Raw genomic sequence first — 24,909 nt, forward strand, 5'->3', positions numbered from 1 at the left:
TATAGTATCTTCAAAATTATTAAGTCAACAATTTCCCACTTTTTTCCCATTGACCACCCACTATTAAAAGCTTTTAAATAAAGAGTACCTCCTACATTCATAAATAAATAGATGCTATAGTCCCCAAAGAGTTCATACCATCAATTAAAGAAATGCTTGCAGCAAGGTTTCCTCTCGGTTTCTTTTTAGGGCAGTGTTTCCATCCCTCAAGCAGCAGGTTCTTCAATTCTTCAGAGTTCATCCCCGTGCGGTTCAGCTCCAGTGATCACGTAACCATACAGATGTATTAAGTGACAGCTGTCAACATGAAATGCCAGGACTCTACCAATCTGTTTCCCCACCTCTGCAGTGGAGTGTGTAAAGATCACAAATAGTCCTCTCATTTACAAAAATTCATGTATTCTTTCAACATACTTATATTCATCTTTACTAAATGTCAGTTACACTATCAGCACACTTGGACCCACTCTTGCCAATCACAGCTTTTCAGAAAGAAGTGAGTACACATTACAGACTTAAACTTTGGATGAAGGCTTTACCTGAAAAAGCAATACTAACAACTTGAAGTTTGATTAAGGCACAAATTCTCACAGAAAATTTGTATAGTTACAATATAAATTATGTGTTTTCACATCTTTTAGTATAAAGCAAAATAATTACCATATGGAATAAGAAATAGCATCCCAATCACATTTTGTATTAAACTCACAAAGATCTACACTTCTATGAATTCTTGGGTGGTGGTCATAATAGCATCTATAATTAAAATTATGTATTCATGGTGCATGGTAAATAAAGACTAGAATGGTGTTGCTTTTAGTATTTTCTGTTTACAATTTAAATTTTCAAAAGCAAGCATATCTGAAAACTAGCCCACACAAACCTACTTTTCAAAGCCTTTGAAATGGCTTCAAGTGCTAAACTAATACATTAAAGTTTAAAAATAAATCCTAATTCAACTCTGTATAAAGTTTCTACATTGGATCATACTTACTGCCTCTTTAATTTCACAGAAGAAAACATGTATCTGAAATTCTTCTGAACCATGAGAACTCTCTGTAAATGCAAAGCAATTGCTCTCTGTTGTCCCATCATGCCCACGTGCACAGAACAGCACCTTATAAATTGGGAAAGATGCTATCTCCACATTGCTTGACTGGTCTATAATCCTGCAATAATAAAAAAATGAGATTAAAATATCAACTATCAAAGATTAATCATACCAATATGACATGACTATCTTAAAATCACAAAATGGTTATTAATACAAATGAATTATTTTCATGTTACTGAAAAGCTTATACATACAAACACACACAAAATCACTTCATTGTAACAAAGTCTTCATTCTTGTTTCCTATGAGTCAACTCGTATACTTTCCAATGTTATTGTTATATATATGTGTATATATATACATATATATATATAAAACTATAACTATATATCATATATCTATTTTATATCGTGTGTGTGTGTGTGTATCACTCATTCCAACAGTTTTTATGTTGTTCTGTCAAAAGCAGTGCCAGTAAAAGTGGGAGAAGGCATCAAAGTAGAAGGATTGAAGAAAAAAAAGGTTTCAGGAGAAGAAAGGAGAAAGCTAGGAAAGAATAATGAAGGATGGGTGAAATGTCCGAAACATATAGGCATCAAATTGTCAAGGAATTTTTGGGGTTTTTTTATTATTATTATTATTTGTTTGTTTTGGTTTGTTTTTTGGTTTTGGTTTTTTGTTTTTACAGATAAGGTCTCTCTCTCTCTATTACATAGCTAGGGCTGTCCTAAAACTCACTGTGTAGACCAGGCTGGACTTGAACTCAGAGATACACCTGCCTCTGCCTCTGCCTGCCGGGATGTTCACCACCACCATGGATGCAGCAAAGATTTTTGTTGTTTTGTTTTTCAAGACAGGGTTTTACTGTATAGCTCTGGCTGTCCTGGAACTCACTCTGTAGACCAGGCTGGCCTCAAACTAACAAAGATCCACCTGCCTCCGCCTCCCCAGTGCTGGGATTAAAGGCATGTGCCACCACTGCCCAGCACAAAAAAAAAAAAAAAAAAAAAAAAAAAATTTAAAGAAGCATTTTTCAGATCTCTAGAAATAAAGATATGTAAATGGGGGGGAAGAGAAAGAAAGAGAAGGAATTGCACAGATCATTCCTAGAAAGTCTATTTCTTTTTTTATTCCTTTTGTTTTCTCTGTGTGTTTGTATGCATTTGTCATAGAGGGTTTGTATTTGTAGATGTTTCTGTGTGCAGGTGTAAACGGGAATACAATACTTGAGGAGGTCAAAGGTCAACCTCAGTTATCAATCTTTAAGAGCATTCCATCTTGTTTTCTTGTTGTTTTGATCTTTCCCAGCTACAGTGACAGCCAGCAAGCCTCATCAATCTTGTCCCTCAAAATTGGGGTTACAAGCATGTAGCCACACCAAGATTTTTTTTTTTTAACTTTAGTGGTAGTGCCCCAAACTCAGGTCCTCTGTTTTGTAAGTATGTGTTCTTGCTCATCTTGTTTTTTGTTTTTTGATACACAATCTCTCAATAGGCCCTGTGGCTAGACTGGCAAACAAACAGGAACCCCAGGTTTCTGCCTGTCACTGCCCCTCATTTTGAAGCTTGGGAAACAAAGAAAAGTGCTTGCTCTACAAGTAAGAGGATGTGAGCTAGACCTTTGGGACCCACAGGAAAGAAAAGAATCTGAGTGCTGAGTGCAGAAGCCTGTGCTTGGAATGCCAGTGCCAGGGAGTAGACAGCTAGCTCCTGAAGCTCCCACAGGCTGACCAGGAAGCCAGCCTGTCAAACTTGGCAAATTCTAGACTTTGGCTCAAAATTTTTTACTTTAAATTTTTAAAAGGTGGGCAACATCTACGGAATACCACCAGTGGCTGTCCTCTGCCTCCATACACAACTTCACATCCCCACACACATTCTACATAAAGACTACATTAATACAATGTTTTCCTAAGACACTAAAGGCATTTTTATTGAAACTTTGTAAATTTAGGGGCTAGGCAGATGACTCAGTAGTTAAGAGCACTGGCTGCTCTTCCAAAGGACCCAGGTTCAATTCCCAGCACCAGCATGGCAGCTCACAACTGTCTGTAACACCAGTTCCAAGGGATCTGGCACTCTCTCACAGACAAACATGCAGCCAAAACACTAATACACATAAAATAAAAATAAATAAATCTTTGAAAAATTGTAAAGTTTCAATGTTATTAGTAAGTATTTAGTACTTAACTTACTAGATTAATAATTTGAAAATACCTTCTGCAAGCAAGAACACATTCTAAGCACAAATGTACTTTTTAATTTGCATTCTAAGTCTAGAAAGTGTAAGTAAACTCACAGTTCAATCCTATATCAGATTCATGATATAACATACTCACCCCCACTCAGAATACTTAACCATACCTTAAGAAAAAGAAAAATAAAGCTTACCTCACAGAACCTTCTGGAACATTGGGCACATATAGTGTAACAGCAAAGGGGCACTGACTGGAAGCTCTCATGGTTGCCATTGCCCGTAAGGCCTCCACTTCACTACGTGGGGAAGAGACCTTCATACACCCTAAATAAGACAATTTGTTAAACAGAACACTATCTTCTTCAGGAAGTCCACTTGGAGAAGAAGGTCTGGGTTTGGAAATTTCTGAAAAACAAAATGAAAACAATCAACTCACTAGTACACATTTCACAAAAAAAAAAAAAAAAAAAAAAAAAAAATTCATTTCTTTTACCTTATCACTGACTCACTAGCTTATGTGAATTATTTATTAAGTATTCTAATAAAGTTGCTTTTCTTCCAATCAATTTTGATAATTGCTTCACCCAATTTTCCTTTCTATATAATGAATAGCAAGGTTGGGTATATATATAAAATTCTACACACATTTTTTCCTACACACATTTTTTTTTTAAAACTCATTATTGTTAGAGAGTATCTACCTGCATGTAAAAAAGATAATAAAATTCATTTTTAAAACTATAGATATTTTAAGCCATTAAGTTTATTTATTTAAACTGTACTTATTTAAATTATTTTAGTATTATTACATGCACATATGCTGTTATGCATTTCTGTCACCTTAGACATATGAAGCAATAAACAAGATTCTGTAGTAAAATCATGTGTCAGTAACTAGCAAACATCATACATGGGGAGCTTACTGACATTTTGGCAGCTAGATTTCTCAAAATGAGGAGGGAATTTCTTTTGTAAGAATATAAATATACTTCAAATCTATGTATTTCATATTCATATAACAAGGACATCTGTTCAACTGTGTTCACAGCAGCATTATTTGTAATATCCAGAACCTGGAAGCAACCTAAATGCCCCTCAACTGAAGAATGGATGGAGAAAATGTGGTACATTTACACAATGGAATACTACTCAGCAGAAAAAAAAAATGGAATCTTGAAATTAGCAGGCAAATGGATGGAATTCTTAGAATAAACCATCCTGAGTGAGTTAATCCAGTCACAAAAAGACAAACATGGCATGTACTCATTCATATATGGTTTTTAGACATAGAGCAAAGGATTACCAGCCTACAATCCACACTGCCAGAATAGCTAGGAAACAAGAAGGACCCTAAGAGAAACATACATGGTTCCCTGGAGAAGGGGAAATGGACAAGATCTCCCAAGCAAATTGGGAGCATGGGAGGAGGGGAGAGAGAGTTTGAGGGAAAAGGAGGGGAGAGATAGGCATGAGGGAGCAGGAAGATTGAGTCAGAAGAATAGAGGAGAGCAAGAAAAGGGATAAGTGGGAACCATTATAGGCTTTAAGAGAAATCCGGCACTAGGGAAATGTCCAGAGATCTACAAGGATGAACCCAACTAACAATCTAAGCAATGGTGAAGAGGCTACCTTAAATGCCCTTCCTTGAAAATGAGATTGATGACTACCTTAAATGCCATCCTAGAGCCTTCATCTAGTAGCTGATGGAAGCAGAAGCAAACACCCACAGCTAAACACTGAGCCAGACTATTAGAATCCAGTTGTAGAGAGAGAGGAGTGATGAGCAAATGGGTCAAGACAAGGCTGGAGTAACCCACAGAAACAGCTGACCTGAACAAGGGGGAGCTCATGGACCCCAGTCTGATAGCTGGGAAACCAGCATAGGACCAACCCAGATTCCCTGAATGTGGTGTCAGCTGGGAGGACTAGGCCTCTGGTAGTGGATGAATGGACGTTGGGAGCCCACTCCACATAGAGGAATACTCCCTCAGCCTGGATACATGGGGGAAGGGCCCAGGCCCTGCTCCAAATGATATGGCAGACTTTGGAAATCTCCCATGAAGGCTTCACCCTCCCTGGGAAGCAGAAAAAGGATGGGATGAGGATTGGTGGGGGAAACGGGAGGACAGAAGGGTGTGGGAACTGGGACTGATATGTAAAACAAGCTGGTTTCAAATTTAAATGTATAAAATTATATCAAAAAAGAATATATTCTTCAAATCTGTGCATTTCATATTCATAACTGTAGATTCTAAACACAAAACTATGGATAAATGGATCTACAGATTATAGACAACAAAATTAATAAGCAAGACTTAAATAATTATACATTATTTTATGTGAATAAGGATTTTAATTTTTTAACAAAGTAAGTAGAAAAATAAAAGGAATAAAATAATCTGAATTTAAGGAAAATGGGATCTAAAAAAATAAAATATTCCCTGTAAAGTTATTAAGCATGAGTTGTTTTGTTTTGGTTTTTTCTACAGAAGAAAAGCTGTTGCAAGAAATTCTTTCAGCTTAAAAAAAAAAAAAATGGCATGTGAAGGAACTGAAAGGACCCAAGAAAGACTCTACTCAAGCTGGAGATAGTATGGAAATGTCTAACACTTTGTTAAGTAAATTCCAGGAATACAAGAGAATTAATGTGGGGAAGAAAGAGGGGTAACTGTCAAGAGGCTAAATGTATAAATGTCCATATTCAAGAATCTCAGTGATTAACCAGGAAGTGGTGGCATATGCCTTTAATCCCAGAGCCCAGAAGGTAGAGGCAGGCAGATCTCTGTGAGTTCAACACCAACCTGGTCTAAGAGCAAATTCCAGGACAGCTGCGGCCACAAAGAAAAAGGCTGTCACAAACACAAAATTAAAAATTCCTTGCCAACGCTCTCTGACATTTGTGGTGCACAGGCATATGTGGCATGTACTGACACAAGTGCATATAAACAGTTACAAATCTTTTTGCCAATATTAAAGACAAAGTTAAACTAAATTTTTTCTGTTTTGTCTCTTTATTCCATTTCTTTGTATCATAAGTATCTGCAACATTACCAGTATTAGATGGATCCAAAATTAGCTGAAGAGATGGCTTATTTGTTTGGCTGGCTGGAACATCTCCAAACGAGTAGTCTGAAATTTCACTGGAACCCTGACAGTCAATAGGTAGGCTGCTTTGCCCTTTCTCAGAATCTCTCAAAATCTCTTCCATGGCTTTTTCCAACTGTTCATCACCATTGGAAGCTATCTATAGGCAGAACAAGACAAGTCTTTTTCAGTACTTTTAATTATGGGACTTAATTCATTAAAAACACTGTATTTTGGGAAACTAAGATCTAAAAATTCAAAAATTCTCAGTAAATACTGAGGATATACCCAGTGATACCTAATTTCACATATCCATAACACACTGAAATCCTGAATGATAAAATCAGCTGAATGAAAGGGGGCTTATTAGTACCACAAAAGGATTCTTCATAAAGCATTGCAGGTACTTTCAAACTACATTTGATACAAGGTCCTACTGATTAAGACCAGTGAGATGGCTACCTACAGTCCAGATCCCTTGTGGTCAAAGGAGAGAACCAACTGGAGAAAATTGTCCTTGGACCTCCACACAATATACTGTATCACATTACACACACACACACACACACACACACACACACACACACACACACACACACACACACACACACACTCACTCACTCACTCAAAATCAGCCCTTCTTAAGTTTATGTATTTTAAGAGGAAAATTAATGTTTAAAATATGGTACATTCTAAGTATCTTTTAAACAATCATGTTTCTTAGTATCATTCTATAAACATTCTTAATTTCTTTATAAATTCTTCATTATCTACCAGAGTGTTGCTAGTTTTCCTAGTTATATATTTTTTTGAAAAGAAGATGAGGTACAAGCCTAATATTTTAAGCACAATAATGCAAATACAGTTGTCAAAAAAATAAGGCGCTGAGATTATCTGAATAGAACTATTTATTAGACATGTGTAAATATTTAATAATCTCTTTTACAATGTATTTCTGACTCACTGATACATTCTGATGCCATACTTAAGAACAGTCATTAATAAAATAGCACTTGATTATTTCCATTCCTGCTTACAAAGAATGGTTCAATTCCCATGCACATATGCCTGGGTTTGCTTGCTTTCTATTCTTTGACTTACAAAAGGCAACCAAAAATTTAAGAGGCAGAGAGAGAGAGAGAAGGAAACTATCCAAATGAAAATTCAACTTCCAAAAAATAAGATTTATACTTTTAAACTAATCAGTCAACTGCTAAACAATTAACCACATTCTCACCACGTGATTTCAAGCATAAAATCCATAACAGAAAAATCTTTTAACTAAAACTCAGAAGACAAACAAAACTGACCCAATAAATTTATGTAAGATTTAACCAGTAGGTTTTCTCTAATTTCTCTTCTATTTCTTCCTCCAGGAATTTCTTTCAGAAGGTAAATAACCAAGAGAGAATTTTAAAAAATAAATAAAAACTTAAAAACGAAACTAAGTAATTAGCCCTTGTAAGATAAAGACTTAGACTTAAATACTTTTATTATTATCAAAATCATCTAAAAGAATCAATCAGACACTGTTTTTTATTATCCAGATCCATACTTTAAGAACCCTTCAGTTTTCATCCTCATATGAACTCCGAAAAAGGAAAAACAAATTAATGAAAAATAGTACCATATTAGAAAAAGAAAAAATAATACCTTCAGCCGTGGCTTTCCATCATCCTTTGTAGAAGTATCATCTGTGTGCTGAGGAACCAGAACAAATTCTTCACTGTTCTCGGTGGCCACAGAATCAGATGACCCACTAACCTTCTGTAATGAAGCTCTGACCTCCATTTCAGTTCTACAAACTTCTCTTCCCACATCCACCTGGCAAAGCTAGAGAGTGGATTAAAAAAAAAAAAGTAAAAATTGATTAAAAACAAACTAGTTTAAATTTTTACTAAGAAAACTTTATAAAATTGTTCATATGAAAAAGAATCCTGGCATTCCGATTACCTACAAATTAGGGGGCTGTCTTCTTAGACTAGGCCACAAGGTGGAAATACATTCTCTCCACTCTCAACTTTCAAACTAAAAGAGGATACTGTTAACTGAAAAAACACAAACCAGCCTTAAAATAAATTTATTTCTGTTTAACTATTTTGTTAAGAAATACTGGAGGTTTTATTCATTTGTTTCAACATATAAAGAAAGTAAGCATATAACAAAAAAATTCACACATACATACATACATACACATACACACACACACACACACACACACACACACACACACACACACTGGTATATACCTATAAGTCTCAGCTACCCAGGTCTGAGATAGAAAAGGCCATTAAACCCAGAAGTTCAACACAGCAAAAAAGACAAACATATCAAAGCCCTGTCTTATAAAATACAGATGTAGACATTCAATTAATTACTTTATCAAATCAAAATGCTTTCAAATAACTTGTCTCCTAAAGGCCAAGTACTATACTTTGAAATATTTGGGAGATTACTGACATAATAGACATTGAACCTAATCCTGAGTTATATGACTGAAGAAAGCTGGGCAGGTAGGTGCTTATCCAAAGCTTAAATACTAGAGAAGGAGGGAAAAGGGGCAGAGAGTGGGAGGTATAGGGGGTGAGGAGAGAAAGAGATGGGAGGAGGAGGGAGGATGAAAGAAGAGAGAGAGAGAGAGAGAGAGAGAGAGAGAGAGAGAGAGAGAGAGAGAGAGGAGAGAGGAGAGAGGGAAAGAGGAAGAGGTCAAGAGAGAAAGATCATTCTCAATCTAAAAGACATAAAGAAAGTACAACAGCAAATTGCAAAGGAAATGGTTCAGAGTATAAGAGTAACTTTAAATAAGTTGGTAGAAAAGAGAACTCCTAGAGGTAAATACATAAGCTAAAACCTAAAACACAAAAACAAAACAAAACAAAAAAACAGCACCTTAAATTAAACGGCATGCACTGTGAATAAATGGGTAATGTGATAAGGGCAGAATTGGTAGGCTAACCCGATGACCTGAAGAACACAGACCCTGCAATCCATGGATAGTCCATAACCAAAAATCACCAGATTTTTGGTCTTTCAAATACTGCAATGTTCCACTTTGCCATTAGGTGGCACTAAAACCATTAATCTTGGGAAAAAGAAAGAAAAAGCCAAATTCAAATTGCACATTTAAATTTTACTTTTCACCTTTTTCAAAAGAAATAAACATTCCCAAAAATATCCAAACAAAAAAGATTATATTCCTCAGCTACCTGTAAGTAAACCACGTTTCTTTGCAAACCCCTTCTTTTATCTTGTAGTTATTTTACCACTTTATATGTTCTGAGTTAGCATGAGTTAGCAAGTCATGTCTTTTCCTCTTTTAAGCTGCACTTTGCTTCCTTACTTACCAAAGCATCATACAATCCAACTATCATTCTTCAGTCAATCTTTCTCCAAGCCTGTTACATTTTTCTACTATCTGATTTCTAACTGTTGGAAGTTATTTTCCCTTGCCACACTTATTATAGGTACCATCTCACTGTGATGAATGAAGAGCTCCTATGTGTCTCTATACTCACAGTCTCCTGGATTTCTATCCCAACACAAACATTTCTTCTAATTTCCTGACTTGGAATCCAAATCCCTTGTTTCCAAAGAACTTTTATCAGTGTTTTAAGCCAAATGTGACCAAAATATTTTGCCTGCAAGTGTATCTGTGTGAGGGTGTCAGAGACTCTGGGACTGGAGTTACAGATAGTTGTGAGCTGCCATGTAATTTCTGGAATTGAACTCAGGACCTCTGGAAGAGCAGTGCTCTCAACCACTAAGCCATCTCTCCAGTACACCAAACAGAATTTCTAATAAACTTTCCATAACTGTTCCTCATCCATATTTCTTTTTTAGTAACTAAGCCACTTTCTGCCAACTTAACCATAGGAAACTAGATGTCATCCTTACTATCTCACTCCACATCAGCAGGTTATGGTCAGTCCCTCCGAAATAAATCCTTCTTCTATCTACTTCTAGGGAAATACTTCCAGCAGAAGAAACAGTATATATACGAGGCTACATAAAAATCAGATTCAACTAAAAACTTGAGACTAAAATCATTTTTGCTATAATTCAAATGGGACCCAGCCTATTTGCCATGCCATACTAAGCGCAATACACTCTCTCATTAGAATACCCTAATCAAAGAATATTCTTCCCCATGTTGCAGACTGGGATCCCAGGACTATGACACCTTCTAGTATTCATTTTCATTCATGCATTCAGCACATACTCCATGAGTCCCTACTATGAACCAGAAACTATATTCATTAGTAAAACCATTATTGTCTGCCTAAAGATAACATTTTCATTTGAGATATGATCTAGAAAAAAAATCAAGATCACACCCTGTTATAAGTACTACAAAATGTGATGGAGTGTATGAAATGCCATAAGGAAACATACTACTATAAATGCTAATTTTAAAAGTGAGGTTTTTTTTACATTGCTATATTTCAGGGTCTCCAGATTCTTCATAGTAGCTATGTACTGGTCTCTAAGTCTGTGAAAATAAACTTTCTCCCAATATATCACAATCTTAAGCTGTTTTGTGATAATTTTAAGCAGTTAACAGTTAAAAAAAAAAGCCTATCATGAATATATAATGGATAAATGGATGATAGTCTGTTTTTTATCATTTACTATATAAAATGTTAAACTTTTAACATAAGACAGGCACACAAACATTAAAAAGACCATACACAATACTATTTCAAGAGAAATGTATAAGTGTGTAAAATAAACTGTAGCACACACTACAAGCCTGAACAATTTCACAGCTGCCTCTTGTTGGTATCATTAGACTTCTGTGAATGTGAACTAATCATCTTCATGTGAGCCATTTGTCTCTGCAAGAAACTGCATAAGCTGTAAGAAGGTATCTCCCAACCTGTGCCAAATGTCAGACCAGAAGCTACCTCCATGTGACCAAATAAAAGAGAAGGATCATAGTAAAAAAAAAAAAAAAAAAAAAAAAAAAAACCACTATCCCAAACAGAGAAAGAGAAGGGTGTCAGAAACTCACAAAGGAAACCATAGAACACCTGAAAAGTTCAGGAAAAACAGGCAGATGCACACAGAAAAGAAGTCAAAATGAACATAGTTCCCTGAAAGGAAAACTGGGAAACAGGAAAATCCTCCAAAAAGTCAAAACCAGCATAAACAAAGGAAATACAGGCGCCCACAAACTCAACAGATGCTCCTCAGTGACCCAAGCACATATAGCCACCAACCCACAGGAAGCTGCTCACCACCTCATCTTCCCTTTCTTGTCCCCAACCCCACCCCCACTCCCACCCCCAAACCCCGGTGTTTCCCCTTTTCCTTTTTACTAGATTCTTAACAGTAATTTTGCTTCCTTATAGTTTTAAAAATACTTTATTTACATATTCTTCATTATTGGGCCATCCTTTTGCTTTGCTTTCCCCCAACCATCATGTCTATTTTTCTCTCTACTACATTTTTAGTAATTGCTACTGTTGTTTTTCCAAAACAAACAATAAACGTCTTTTTTATTTTTATTCCCCTTCTTACATTTATCTATTTGTTCTAAACATTCTTATTATTTAAAAACCTTTTTTTTTTTAATTTTCATCTTTTCTAACCTCTTGCTCTTTTCCACTCTAAAACATCCTTCTCCAAGCCCTGTCTAATTTTTTTAACTTTACTTCTCCATTTTTCTTTCCCTTCCTCCTTTCTTCATCTCATTCATTTCCTTCTTACACGATCTTAAATAATGTTTAACATCAGAAAACATTTTTCCTAGTTAGTTTTAATTGTAAATTTGGCACAGCCTATAATCATTTGAAAAGAGCCACTGATTGGGGAGTTACACAGAACCAACTGGCCTGTAGGCATGTATGTGAGGGGCTCTCTTCATTGTTACTTGATGAAGGAGAGTCCAGCCCACTGTGGGCAGTACTATACCTGTGAAGAAGATCCTGGGCTGTATAAGGAAGCTAGCTAAGTATGAATCAATCTATCAGTAAGCCAACAAGCAGATTTCTTTTTCAATTTCTTACTTGAGTTCCTGCCTTGACTTCCCTCAATGACTGGCTATGACCTAGAAATATAAGCCAAATAAACTCTTCCCTCCCCTAACTTGCTTTTTGTCAGAATGTATTTAATCACAGCAACAGGGGGGAAAAGAAAAAGAAACTAGAACATTATTCTACAGTATTCCATGGGGTTGTGGTCACTAATGATGTATAAGTGGCTTTAATGGACATTAAGTATATTTCTGTATCTTGTATGGTTTGACACTATTGTTGTTATAATTGTTTGTTTCCTTCTCCCTAAGTGGTACTAAAGAACAAGGCCTCAAGAGTTACCCTCTCAGTAAGAAAGTTCCCAAATAAAGCCAAAAGAGATACTGAAGCTTGCATATATGCAAATCACACAATGGACATACGAAAGAAAAAAAAAAAAGCTCTAAAATAATTGAGCTACTGCATTCAAAGACACTAAAATGTGTAAAAGGCTGAGTGAAGAGGTCAGAAATTTACCAGTAAAAATGATCAGTGACATAAGCAAACAGATGAATAAAATTCAGGCCCTGGAAGATAAGCAACATGGAGGGTGGGGGAGACTGAACCAAATAGATAAAAATACAAGCTATATAGACAAAACAAGAAACAGTAAAGTATCATCGAAAAAATTCAACCAAGAAATTGAGATATAAAAATATATATATATAAAGAAATGTTAGAAGTGGAAAACTCAAAGAATCAAATAAAAAGCACAGTAGAGACTAGCAAGATGATTCAGCAGGAAATGACAACTGCTGCAGAGCCTGACAACCAGTTTGATCCAAAACACACAAAGTGGAAGGGGGGCTCAATTCCTGCCTGTTGTGCTCTGACTTCCACACTGTCCAAGGAAATAATTAAAGAAAGTTAAATAATAATTAACAATAGTTATTTTTTATTAGTAGTATTATTATAAGAAGATGGCAATGCTGATGATTATAGTGGGAAGCATAAACAATCAAGTCAACCATGTAGAAGAATAACACCAGGAATGAAGAACAGGGTTGAAGAAATCCTACATTCAAGCATCAATAAAGAAAAATGAGAACTTTAACACCATAGAAGAGATCACACAGAATTAATATTATCTCTTAAAAGTTTGGTAGAGGCCGGGCATTGGTGGCTCACACCTTTAGTACCAGCACTCAGGAGGCAGAGGCAGGCAGATTTCTGAGTACAAGTCCAGCCTGGTCTACAGAGCGAGTTCCAGGAAGGGCTCCAAAGCAGTACAGAGAAACCCTGTCTGGAAAAACCAAAAACAAGTTTGGTAGAGACCTGACCTGGTATCATACCATTATACTAATGGGAGGAAGGCAGGGAAAGAGGGAGGGAAGGAAGGAGGGGGAGGGAGTGAGAGAGGGAGGAAGGGAGGAAGGGAGGAAGGAAGAAAAGGCAAACAAACAAACCTCCTTGTAGAACTAATGAGCAAATACAGAAAGACTGCAAAATTCAAGACTCACATACAAAAGCAAATATCTTCCTTACACACAGCAATTAGAATATGAAATTCACAAGACAACTCTTTTTGAGGAGATGGTACAGTCAGTAAAATGCTTGTCCCACAAGCAGCAAGATCTAAACGTGATCTCCACAACCCAGAGAAAAGAGCCAGACACCATGCCATGCACTTCAAACACTGGAGGCAGAGGGGGATCCTTGGAGCTCATGGGACCAGCCAGTCTAGACAAATCAATGAGCTCCAGGTTCAATGAGGTTCAATGTCTCAAAAAAAAATTAGGTGAAGATAAGCATGGTGGCAAACATCTTTAATCCTAGGATTCAGAAAGCAGAGAAAAGAAGATCTCTGAATTCAAGTCCAGTCTAGTCTACAGAGTAAGTTCCAGGAGTTCAGGACAGCTAGAGCTACCCAGAGAAAACACTGTCCCGAAAAAGAAAAAACAAAAATAGCTGGGTGGTGGTGCTGCAACGCCTTTAATCCCAGCACTAGAGAGGTAGAGGTAGGCAGCCAGCCTGGTCTATAAAGCTACACAGAGAGAGATCCTAGCCTGAAAGACAAACAAACAACCCCCCCAAAAAAAACAAAAATATATAAATTTTTTAATTAGGTAGAAAGTGATTGAGGAAGATGCACAACACTGATCTCTGGCCTCAAACTACAAACACATGTGCACACATGAACACACAGGAGACAGAGACAGAGAGAGACAGAGACAGAGTGAGTGCACAACATTGCTTTCTAAAAATAACACATGTATAATATGAAAAATACATGTACAGACTCTATTTATAGAAACTTTAAAAACACCAACAGAAAAAATAATTTAACTATTACATTATTTATGTATGGTGTATACATAAGTATGAAAACTATTACATTATTTATGTATGGTACAGAAGTGTGTGTGTATGTCTGTGTGCATGCATGTCACCATGCACATATAGAAATCAGAGGACAAGTTATAGAAATTGGTTCTCTCCAACATGTGGGTCCTGAGATCAGGATGGGTGGCGAGTACCTTTACCTGCTAAGCCATCTCACAGGACTGGGAAGAAATTTTCAAATATCTAAATAAATAAATTGCTAATTCTCACTGAGCACTAAACTATAAGACAGACCACTCAACTATCTACAATAGGGCAGGGACTGTGTCTACTTTTATTCTTTTCACCAAAACATCTTTAGCACAAACACTAAAAGCAACATGGGCTCAATAAATATTTCTTTAATGGATAAATGAATTGTTTTGTATATAGAAGGATAGATTCCAGAACCAGGCAGAAAGTTGAATTAAATATTTCTTTTTTAATTATTTATTTTATTTTATTGTTTCAGTGTAAAAATACAGATCCCCCAAAACTGGAGCTACGGACAGTTGTGAGCTCCCATGTGGATGTGGGGCACTGAACCCAGGTTCTCTGGAAGTACAGCCAGTGCTCTTAACCACTGAGTCATCTCTCCAGGCCCTGAATTAAATTATTTCTAAACTACATTATTCTTACCATTCTCATTCTATGTAATATCCAGTTAGTTTCTGACTCACATTCCAATAGGCCTTCTCAAATATAATTTACTGACTACTATTTCACAGCAGTTTCTTGAACAAAAATATTAACTTTCTCTTTATTTATGTCAATCTATTTTGAACCGAGACCAGCTGGGAAGTTACTGAAGGTCTTTTAAATAATATGGAGCTCACAGTTTTGTAAACTCAAGATGAATACATCCAATTTCAACATGCATATCCAAGAAAGCAGCACATAATAAAAAAAAATCTACTTTAAAAGGGATTTCATAATGTTACAAAAATCAGAATATAAAGTTTACCAAAGGGTTTTCATGTCTCTTTAGTGTATGTCTTTAAAAATACAAGGTATTATAATTTAGACTTAAACATTTTCTAGACATCTTAAAGATACACAAAAATAAAGTGCTGCAAACAATCTGGTGTGTGGGTGTGTGACAATATACATGAATGTGCATGCATGCATAAGAGTGTTTCCCTCCCATTCTCCACTATTCTAATCCTAAAGGAACTCAATAAATATTTTTGACTACTCTGACTCATATAAAGACAGATCTACACCACCTCACCCTCCATACACCAATAGCAATTCTACCAATTCTACCAGGTAAAACAGCTTTCAATTTTTACTTTAATTCAACACTATGTTTGTTCAATGAGCAATGATGATACCCAAATTCACACCACACATGGATGCTTTGAGCTAAAAATTTCACATATATACTATAAACAGTGTAGCAACATTCAACAAAGTCTATTTTCTTCCCAAAATAACTGAGCACTGCCAAAAGTATGAAATTGTGGTGTACACAACTTAATTTCCTTCTGTGCCAAACGTGGTTAAGCTTCTTCTGCTGTTAAATTGTGTGTTGTACCTATTCGTTTTCAAGTGTCTCTTAAATGAAAATAGAAACAAACAACAAAGAAACCCATAAGTATGAGTCAAAATCGTATACTGGGAGAACTATTAGGCATAAGTATTAGAATGTCTACAGAATACACCTTACAAGTGTGGAAAAGGAAACAGTCTTCATTTATAAGTAAGTGGACATGAATAATATAGGACATTTGCCAACCAAAATCCTTGTGTTTTGAAGACTGAGTCAATCCAGAAAAAAAACTACCATGACCCATTTATTAAATAATCCATACACTGGTTTAGAAGTTCCCAAGCAAGAGCTGTACCAACTTACATCCAAGTATATCTCTGACTCTGACAGGGGATCGAAATAACTTTATTAATTCATTTTACTCTAGTGGACGTCTAGTTTTATTTGTTCAGTAATACCAAACCTTTCTGTCTGAGGATAAGGCTTCACTCAAATCAAACCACATGGTTTTTATAAAAATATACTATAATGTTAGCACTCAGAAGGCAGGAGTCCAAGGCCAGCCAGAGCTACATGAGACCCTGTTTCAAAAATAAAAAATATATTGATGGCTGAAAAGCAGAAAGGGGAGGGGATGGGATGGGGGTTGGTGGGGGGAACAGGGGAAGACGGGAGGGTGTGGAAACTGGGATTGATATGTAAAAAGAGCTTGTTTCTAATTTAAATTTTAAAAAATAGTCCTTTAAGGGTTACTGAGATGTTTCAAAGATGAAGTGACTAGTTTCCTCATTTCCAAATCATTCCTACTCTTAACCTCAATATAGGTATGCTCTGTCTCCATCCTCACCTTCAAGCTATTAACATCTCATCATAATTCTGTAGATTTGAAAATAGGACATGATACTAAGAATGCCACTTTGTAATAGATCTAGATTTCCCTTGTTCTTGGGAGAGTCAGTCTGTCTTTCAGTCCATCCTTCTTCCTTCCTTCATTCCTCTCTGCCTATCTGCCTGCCTGCCTGTGATGTACTGGGTAGTGAACTTAGGGCCTTGTGTTTGTCAGGCCAGTGTTCTATTCTGAGCATATTCCTGTAATTGATTTAACAGTTAAAACAGTGTTGAAATAGGAAGATCCTGGATGAACAACTGACATATAGTAAGATGGTAACCTGAATAAAATAGTAAATACAGTGGCTGGCTGTTTACTAATGGAAAAGCAGATTTAATCAAGAAGATTGATGATATATTTGCACCCAAAGATCAAGGAAGATTACCCAATTGTTAAGAGTGTGGAGCATAGTAATTTTCTATTTTAAGATACTGGAGGCTACTTGTTTTCTGGATGTAGGCTAACTTTTTTCTTTAGTTATCTTAAAAAATTGTTGAAATGGCAAACAAGAAATATACTTTAATTGAAAAACACTGTTGATGAAAATTGTAGGAAAGAAGTTGTATCTACAAAGACTGATTAGAATTGCAGTGGTGTGAGAAATTGGAATGTTGCAGGTCCAGGACTAATTACCTTATTTGGGGCTAGCTTTAGCCCCCTGAATCATTCCTTATCCACCTTGGTGTCGGAACCTAAGATTCTGTGACTAACAGATAAAAACCTTTTGAAAACTGTTAACTTAGCAGGCTATTACCAACCCTGAAGCCTAAAGAAAAGCTCCCCACATCTTGGCTGTGACCACCTTGTCAGTGTGTACACCACTGTATTTTAAGCTTGCTGGAACTAACACGCTGTGGCTAAATAGATAAAACCCTTTTGAAACCTACTGTCTTAGTAGACCACTAGCATCTATCAACCCAAAGGCTAAGAATGTCATCAGATATCATCAGAGGCCTATAGAAAAGTTTCCCCAATCTTGCTGTGACTGTCTCACTAATGTACACATCAGTGTATTTTGAATTTGATTCATTCCTTTCTTTGTTCTGTAAAACTATAGAAAGTCATGAAACTGCTTCCACAGTGGAACATTGAATTTGGGGTAACCTAAATCTGTGTCCTGGCCATGATCACTCAAGATGGCTCTAGAATAAACTATTTCTTACCCCCTTTAAGGTAAGAGCTGTATTTGCTGCATAAACATTGGACATGTAAAATTCCACAGTTCATCTAGATATTCTATGAGGGATTTCATGAAAAACAAGTGTATAAAGTATAGTCTCTGCTATAAACATCAACTCGTGTGTGTGTGTGTGTGTGTGTGTGTGTGTGTGTGTGTGTGTGTGGTGTATGGTGCTTAAAATAAACACAGCCTCTCCTCTATTGCTTCAGTCTTGCTACATCTCTTATGAAAAATAAATTTATCACAGGTTGCTTTGTTTGGTCTGATTGATTGCCTTACTAACCATGTGGTTTTAAGTATGCCATTCAGCATTTTCTTATTTTATTTATTAAAGAAATGTATTAGTATTACTTCTGTGTTGTACTGGAGCTTCACAAAATAGAATGTAAAGTTTTTAGTCCAAAATAAACACTCAATAAATATTAGCTGTTATTTCTATACTTTTTTGAGAACCATGATTCCATAATGAAAAGCAGGCTCTTTGCAATCTGGTAGACTGGCTTTGCATCTTATCTTAGCTATCTATTTACATGTGACATTGGATACATTACTTAATTATCCTCTTCCTGTTTTGATTTCCATAACATGAGGATAATAGCTACCTTATATAGTCTTGGTGAGTATTTTAAATCCATAGGCACTTTGTAAATGGTAATTATTATAGGTGTCATGTCTAAAATCCAAGTCAACAGTGTCTTCTTGTTTGGCATATGAGCAAATTGTTTAGGGTTTTTTCATATATGACAACAAGCCAACTGAATTCAGTATTTATTCTCTGATCAAGTCTTAATTTTTCCATATAAGTAAAACCTTATGCCAGGACTGGTGGGATATACCTATAATGACTGTTACTCCAGAGGCTGAGAGTAGTGGATTACATTTTTTTTTTTTTTTTTTTTTTTTTTGAGACAGGGTTTCTCTGTGCTCTGTGTAGCTTTGTAGACCAGGCTCACCTCAAACTCACAGAGATCCACCTGCCTCTGCCTCCCTAGTACTGGGATTAAAGACATGAGCCACCACTGCCTGTCTCTACAATTTTTGTTTTGTTTTTTTTTTTTTTTTAAATAAGGTCTAGTATCTCTTTGTATTCCTGGCTGTCCTGTGAAGACCAGGCTGGCATCTTTGAGCAATGGTATTAAATGCCTATGCCACCATGCCCAGTATGATTACAATTTTTGAGGATAATTTGGGCAATGTGGTAGCTTACATAAGGACGGCCCTAAGGGATTGATGTTTGAATGATTGGTTCCCAGTTGGTGGAACTGTTTGGGAAGGATTAGGAGGTGTGTCCTGTTGAAAGAGGTATGCCAATGAGGGTGAGATTTTAGATTTTAAAAGTCCATATTTCCATTAGCTCTCTCTGTCTCATGCTTGTGAATCAGATATAAACTCTCAGTTACTGTTCTAGCACCATGCCCCCCTACCTGCTGCCATACTCCCTCTCATGATAGTCATGAACTCTAAGCTTCTGAAACTGTAAGCCCCCAATAAACTCTTTTGTAAGTTGCCTTGGTTGTGGTTTAGCACAGCAACAGAAAAGTTACTAAGATAGGCAGCTTAAAAGACTTGTTTTAAAAACAAAACAAAATAAACCAAGCCAGTCCAGACATGAACAACAAAATATAAAAAGACAAAGGTATTATTAGTAAAAGAGCATTTGTCTACCATGTGCGAGGCATGGTTTAACTGACTGTAACTGTTAGTACCTGAAAAAACAAAACAGAAAAACTAAAACCAACCTGGTAGCATTTACTTATTTAAGATATTTTAATATAAAATAAAATCTAAAAGTTAGTATGTATTGCATACAGTCAGGCACATGGCTTATGGAGATGAGAGACAATTTTGTGGAGTTCTCTCCTGCCACTTCGTGGGATTCAGGGATCAATCTCAGGTTGCCAGGAATGCAAGAAAGTGCCACTACCAACTGAATAATCTCACAGACCCAGAAGTAAAACTTACTGTAGAGTGTACTTTTATGTTATTTACTTTTATGTTATTTTATTTATTTCTATAAAACTATCTAAAAGCAACATTAGCTTGTTCTCAGGATAACAAAATGCTCAGGCTGCCTTCTGTCCTGATTTATGGCAGGTTATCTCTAGGCCTTAGTATTTAATGGAACAGTGGTAGCCATCTGCTTTCCTAAGGTGAACTTGCCTGGAGGACACAAAACCCCTAATCAGAACTGGCAAGTGACTTAACAAACATTTTAAATTTTATTGACTGTGCCACATAAGACCATTTTCATTTATATCCCTCCCATTCCCTTCCCTCTTTCCCCCTTTCTACTGTCTGATAGACCCAATGCAGATTTGCTTCTTTCACACAACCTCTACATACATTATTTTATTCATCTAGGTATGTAAACTATCCAGGACCCATAAATGAGAGAATGTGGTATCTGTCAGCATCATCCACACTTCCATAGAGGAGATGAATAAAAAGGATGGTCTATATACACAACAGAAGTTACTTTGTGGGAGAATGGTTGTAACTGGAAATAATAATATTAAGTGAACTATTCTTTTCATAGTGTTCTGTGAACAAGCTATCAGAGGGAATCATATTGTTCAGCTCCCAGTTTAGGTATGCAAAAAGATGAGCAGTTTTCTCTCAATCGAGAATTTATCATTTAGAATTTATTAAATAGTAGTAACTACAACATAATTAAAACAAAACAAACAACACCCACAAAATGAACAATGAAAAAAAAACATAAATTCTGTAACTGAAATTATAGTCAGCTCTCAAAAAGTTTTCTTATGTAGATGTGTTTATGAAGAATGCTAAGCAAGGGGTTTGTGTGCCCACTCAGATATTCAACTGTCTAATTGTGGGATCTTCTGAGAAAAGCTGCCTTATCAGTTTCAATAAATTCTTAAGCATATCTTTCTGTATAAACTCAACTTTTATTCTATTTTGAAATTTGAGAAGTTAGAAAAATAAGATTTTGCATGACTTTGCCATAGGATGAATGTTGTTCAGTGAAACATCTTAACATTTCTTTTATATTGAGAATTTCTTAATACATGTTTTTTAAATCAAATCTACTCCCTGCGTTTCCACTTCCTTCTAGTTCTTCTATCCCACCACTACTTTTCTTTTCTAACTTTATGTGTGCTCCCTCTCTCCCTCCCACCTCTCACTCTCCCCCTCCCTTCCTCCCTCTCTCTCTCTCTCAAGTTCACTTACACATGTATGCGTGGCTGGGACCATGTAGTAGACCGTCATAGGTAGCCTCTCTGTGGCTGCATCAGGAAAAACAAACTCTAGCTCCTTTCAATTGTCCTGAGTTATCAGCAACACCTAGCTGGCAGTAGGACTTAAACCTCTTCCCTATACATCCATTCAGGGATTTTGGCTGGCTTGATTTTGTGCAAGTTTTTTGCATGCTATCACAGGTGCTTTGTGTGTCATGTATGTAAAGTTGTTGTCGTGTCTGGTAAATATGGCTTTGCTGAAGATGTCCACTGTGGACAGCTATAAAATCTTTCTTCCCCCTCTTTTGTGATGATACTTGAGACAGTGGAATATTTCTTGATAATCTTCTATCTCTCATATGATTTATTACATTTTATTATAAAACTCTTTCATTATTTTTTAGGTGACCATTTTCCTTATCAGCTCACAGTAGTACAAGCATTTTATACACAGATAAATATTTCCTAAATAATTATCTTCATTAGTATGGAAATTTGACCTTTTTTATTCATCTAAATATTTTCTGTTAAGGTTTGTAGAGGATTATCACTTCCTTTCTTTGGACAGCAAAATATCATGGGTAAAACTTTCTGTATCCAAAGATAAATAATAAGCACAAAACTTAGCACTTTGTACTTCATATATCTTAGTATTTTACATTATTTTCCAGTTTACTATTTATTAATATTGATTCATACTAATCTGTAATTACCCTACTAACTACAAAGCTTGTCTTTTATGGTTCTTTAGCATCTTCTGAAATGTAGTCTTTTTCCTAATACTTAATCTCCTGTACACCTCACATCTATGTGTCATGCTATCTAGAATGTAAGGTACTGCTACCTTACATTCTCCAATGAGAGCTTATTTCTGTTACTCTTTGCTTAACTCTTATCAGGAAAACAATGTTAATTGGCATAAGAGTCTGTGGCTCTTGAAACTAAACACTAAAGACTGTTAGGTTAGCAGGCTTAGAGTTCATCCAGAGACCTCCCCTTCAGCCCATTCCCTACATGAGGGAAGTATATAATACTTGTTAGAAAACAGTATGTTTATTGGTTATTTATCTTTTATATCTTTTATTTCATTTTGATTGGACTATTACTCTTTTTACTGTTTGTGGACAGAAGTTTCTGTCTCTCTGGGTCCTGCAGCCATTTAGTCCCAAATGAACATGCAAAGGGTTATATTAATTACAAACTGTTTGGCCAATGGCTCAGGCTTCTTACTGGCTAGCTCTCTCCTAATTATTAACCCATATCTATTAATCTATGTATCTCCTCATGGTCTTGGCTTACCGGTGAAGCCTGGCTCTCTTTCTTCCTCATCAGCTACATGGCATCTCCTTTGCTACTCACTCTCTCTGTTCCTCTTCCCTGCATTCTCTTAGTCTGGTAGCCCCACCTATATTTCCTACTGGCTACATTCTGCCTTTCCATTGGCCAAAACAGCTTTATTCATCAACTAATAGGAGAAACACATATTCACAGTATATAGAAGGACATCCCCCATCACTATTAATAGCATATTACATAATCAGAATACTACAAATTTGTCACATATAAATGTTTCAATACTTTTGTTTTTCAACTTTTTTCCTTACAATTTGATGTGTTTTAATTTTTCTGGAGTTAAATGTGTTAGTCTCTTTTTTGATACTTTGTCTTCCTTTGTTTTATATTTAGTTCTTTCTCATGCTGCTATTAGAAATAGTCATTATTTCCTCCCAGCTTTCTAAGGAATAAAATAGTAACAATAGGTAAGTACTATTTTTATATAATTTTTTATTTAAATTAGAAACAAGTTTGTTTTACATATCATTCCCACTTCCCTCTCCATCCCCTCCTCCCCTGTCCTCCCACCGACCTCCATCCCATCCCCTTTCTGCTCCCCAGGGAGGGTGAGGCCTTCCATGGGGAGTCTTCAAAGTCTGTCATATCATTTGAAGCAGAGCCCAGTAAAAAGAAAAAGTGCAAAAATATGAAACACTGCATAATGTAAAAATTTCTGTAAATGGCTAATTACATCTGTCCAACCTTGTGATAATGAAATGAATAACTATCATAATTCCTAAATGTGATCTCAAAAATTGATTTTTTAATGTACATATCATGAATTCATTCATTCAAATATTTACTATAAGTCAACCATTTAACCATGTATACTACTTTATACTATAAGCTCAGACTATAAACAGGAATTATCCTGTAAGCTCTTCAGGTCATAATACCTACAACAAATCATCATATATACCTTGTGGATTGTTTTCTCTTTTTAAAAAATAAAGAAAAACAATTTTGAAACTTCCAAAGCATCCTCCACAACCATTAAGCCATATAGAGCAAACCCTTTTTCTTGGCTTGTTCCTGAGCATAAATATAAAGTAAAACTCAGTTTAAGGTCAGCCTGATCTACATAACATTCAGGACAACCAGGACTACACATACACACACACACACACACACACACACACACACACACACACACACACAATGGGGGGCATGTCTCAAAAATAAATAATTACATATATATAAAATAAGCCTCTGTCTCAAAACAGAACTAAAAATAAAAAATATAGTACACAAAGGAAAGTACCCATCTGTGGGAAGTTGAACAGAACTCTGTCACAGTGAGTTCCTTAACTTGCACTACAAGTTATAAATCATGCACTTTCTATATGAGGTTACAGGAATTCAAGAATACTTTTTATGTACCATTCAGTCTATAACCACTTTCAAGGCGGCATGGTAACACATACCTGTACTTCTAGCACTTTGGAGACAGAGGTAGTAGGTTCATGAGTTAGCTAATGCTCAACAACATATGGGTTTTAAGGCCAAGCAGATAAAAAGGAGACTCTGTCTCTTAAAAAATAAAAGAATTTCAAGCTCTTGGGGAAGAACCTTTTTAGTCTGATGAATTTCACACCTGATCAAAATAGGAAAAAATAAGATTATTTTATCTCAAGGCTCTCAAAACAACCATCTAATAATTTTTATTCTGTGATTAAATGGGTTTTATAAACTTAAGAAGAAAGGAAGACATAAGAAAATCTAGCTATATTAAGCTCTAGTTTTACCTTAAAAACAAATCCCATTATAAGAATTATCTTATAAGAATATAAGATAAGTAAACAAATCTAGTTATTTCCCTCTGTAGCTAACATCACATTTTAAGGTCACAGTTACTCAGCTGGAAACCAACTCAGAGGTACATTGCTTAGCATGTACAAGATCTAGGGTTTGATCCCTAGCACCATGTAAAAATAAACAAATAAAAGTAAAATAATAGGGACATAGTTAAAATTTGAGGTATTAAAAGCACTTAAGTCTAAGAGATTTAAGTTGAAAATACACTAATATCATTTAATAAATTCAAGGTTACTATACATTATCTCATGTTACTGTCATTTATTTAAGCCAGAAAGATAAATGCTATTTTTTCAAAACCTCTTTTTAGAAAATCTGATATTA

At 35.8% G+C, this 24,909-nt stretch overlaps 1 protein-coding gene across 3 annotated transcripts in view; it reads right to left on the minus strand.

Annotated features, from left to right (window-relative positions):
* The window catches only part of Rabgap1l (RAB GTPase activating protein 1 like), a 569,277-nt gene that overhangs the window by 509,680 nt on the left and 34,688 nt on the right, over positions 1–24,909 (minus strand). Inside the window, exons 1-5 of one of the 3 annotated variants that reach the window (XM_051186071.1) lie at positions 8,293–8,381; positions 7,989–8,168; positions 6,303–6,495; positions 3,446–3,656; positions 995–1,169 (exon numbers count right to left, since the gene is read on the minus strand). In XM_051186071.1, the coding sequence (XP_051042028.1) occupies positions 995–1,169; positions 3,446–3,656; positions 6,303–6,495; positions 7,989–8,126 (717 nt within the window). In that variant the 5' untranslated portion in view covers positions 8,127–8,168; positions 8,293–8,381. Of the gene's footprint in view, positions 1–994; positions 1,170–3,445; positions 3,657–6,302; positions 6,496–7,988; positions 8,169–8,288; positions 8,382–24,909 lie in introns of those variants that run through there. The other 2 variants (XM_051186070.1, XM_051186069.1) reach the window with 2 other exon arrangements.

This window comes from Phodopus roborovskii, unplaced genomic scaffold (assembly GCF_943737965.1).
Source record: "Phodopus roborovskii unplaced genomic scaffold, PHOROB, whole genome shotgun sequence".
In the NCBI taxonomy this organism is placed as follows: Eukaryota; Metazoa; Chordata; class Mammalia; order Rodentia; family Cricetidae; genus Phodopus; species Phodopus roborovskii.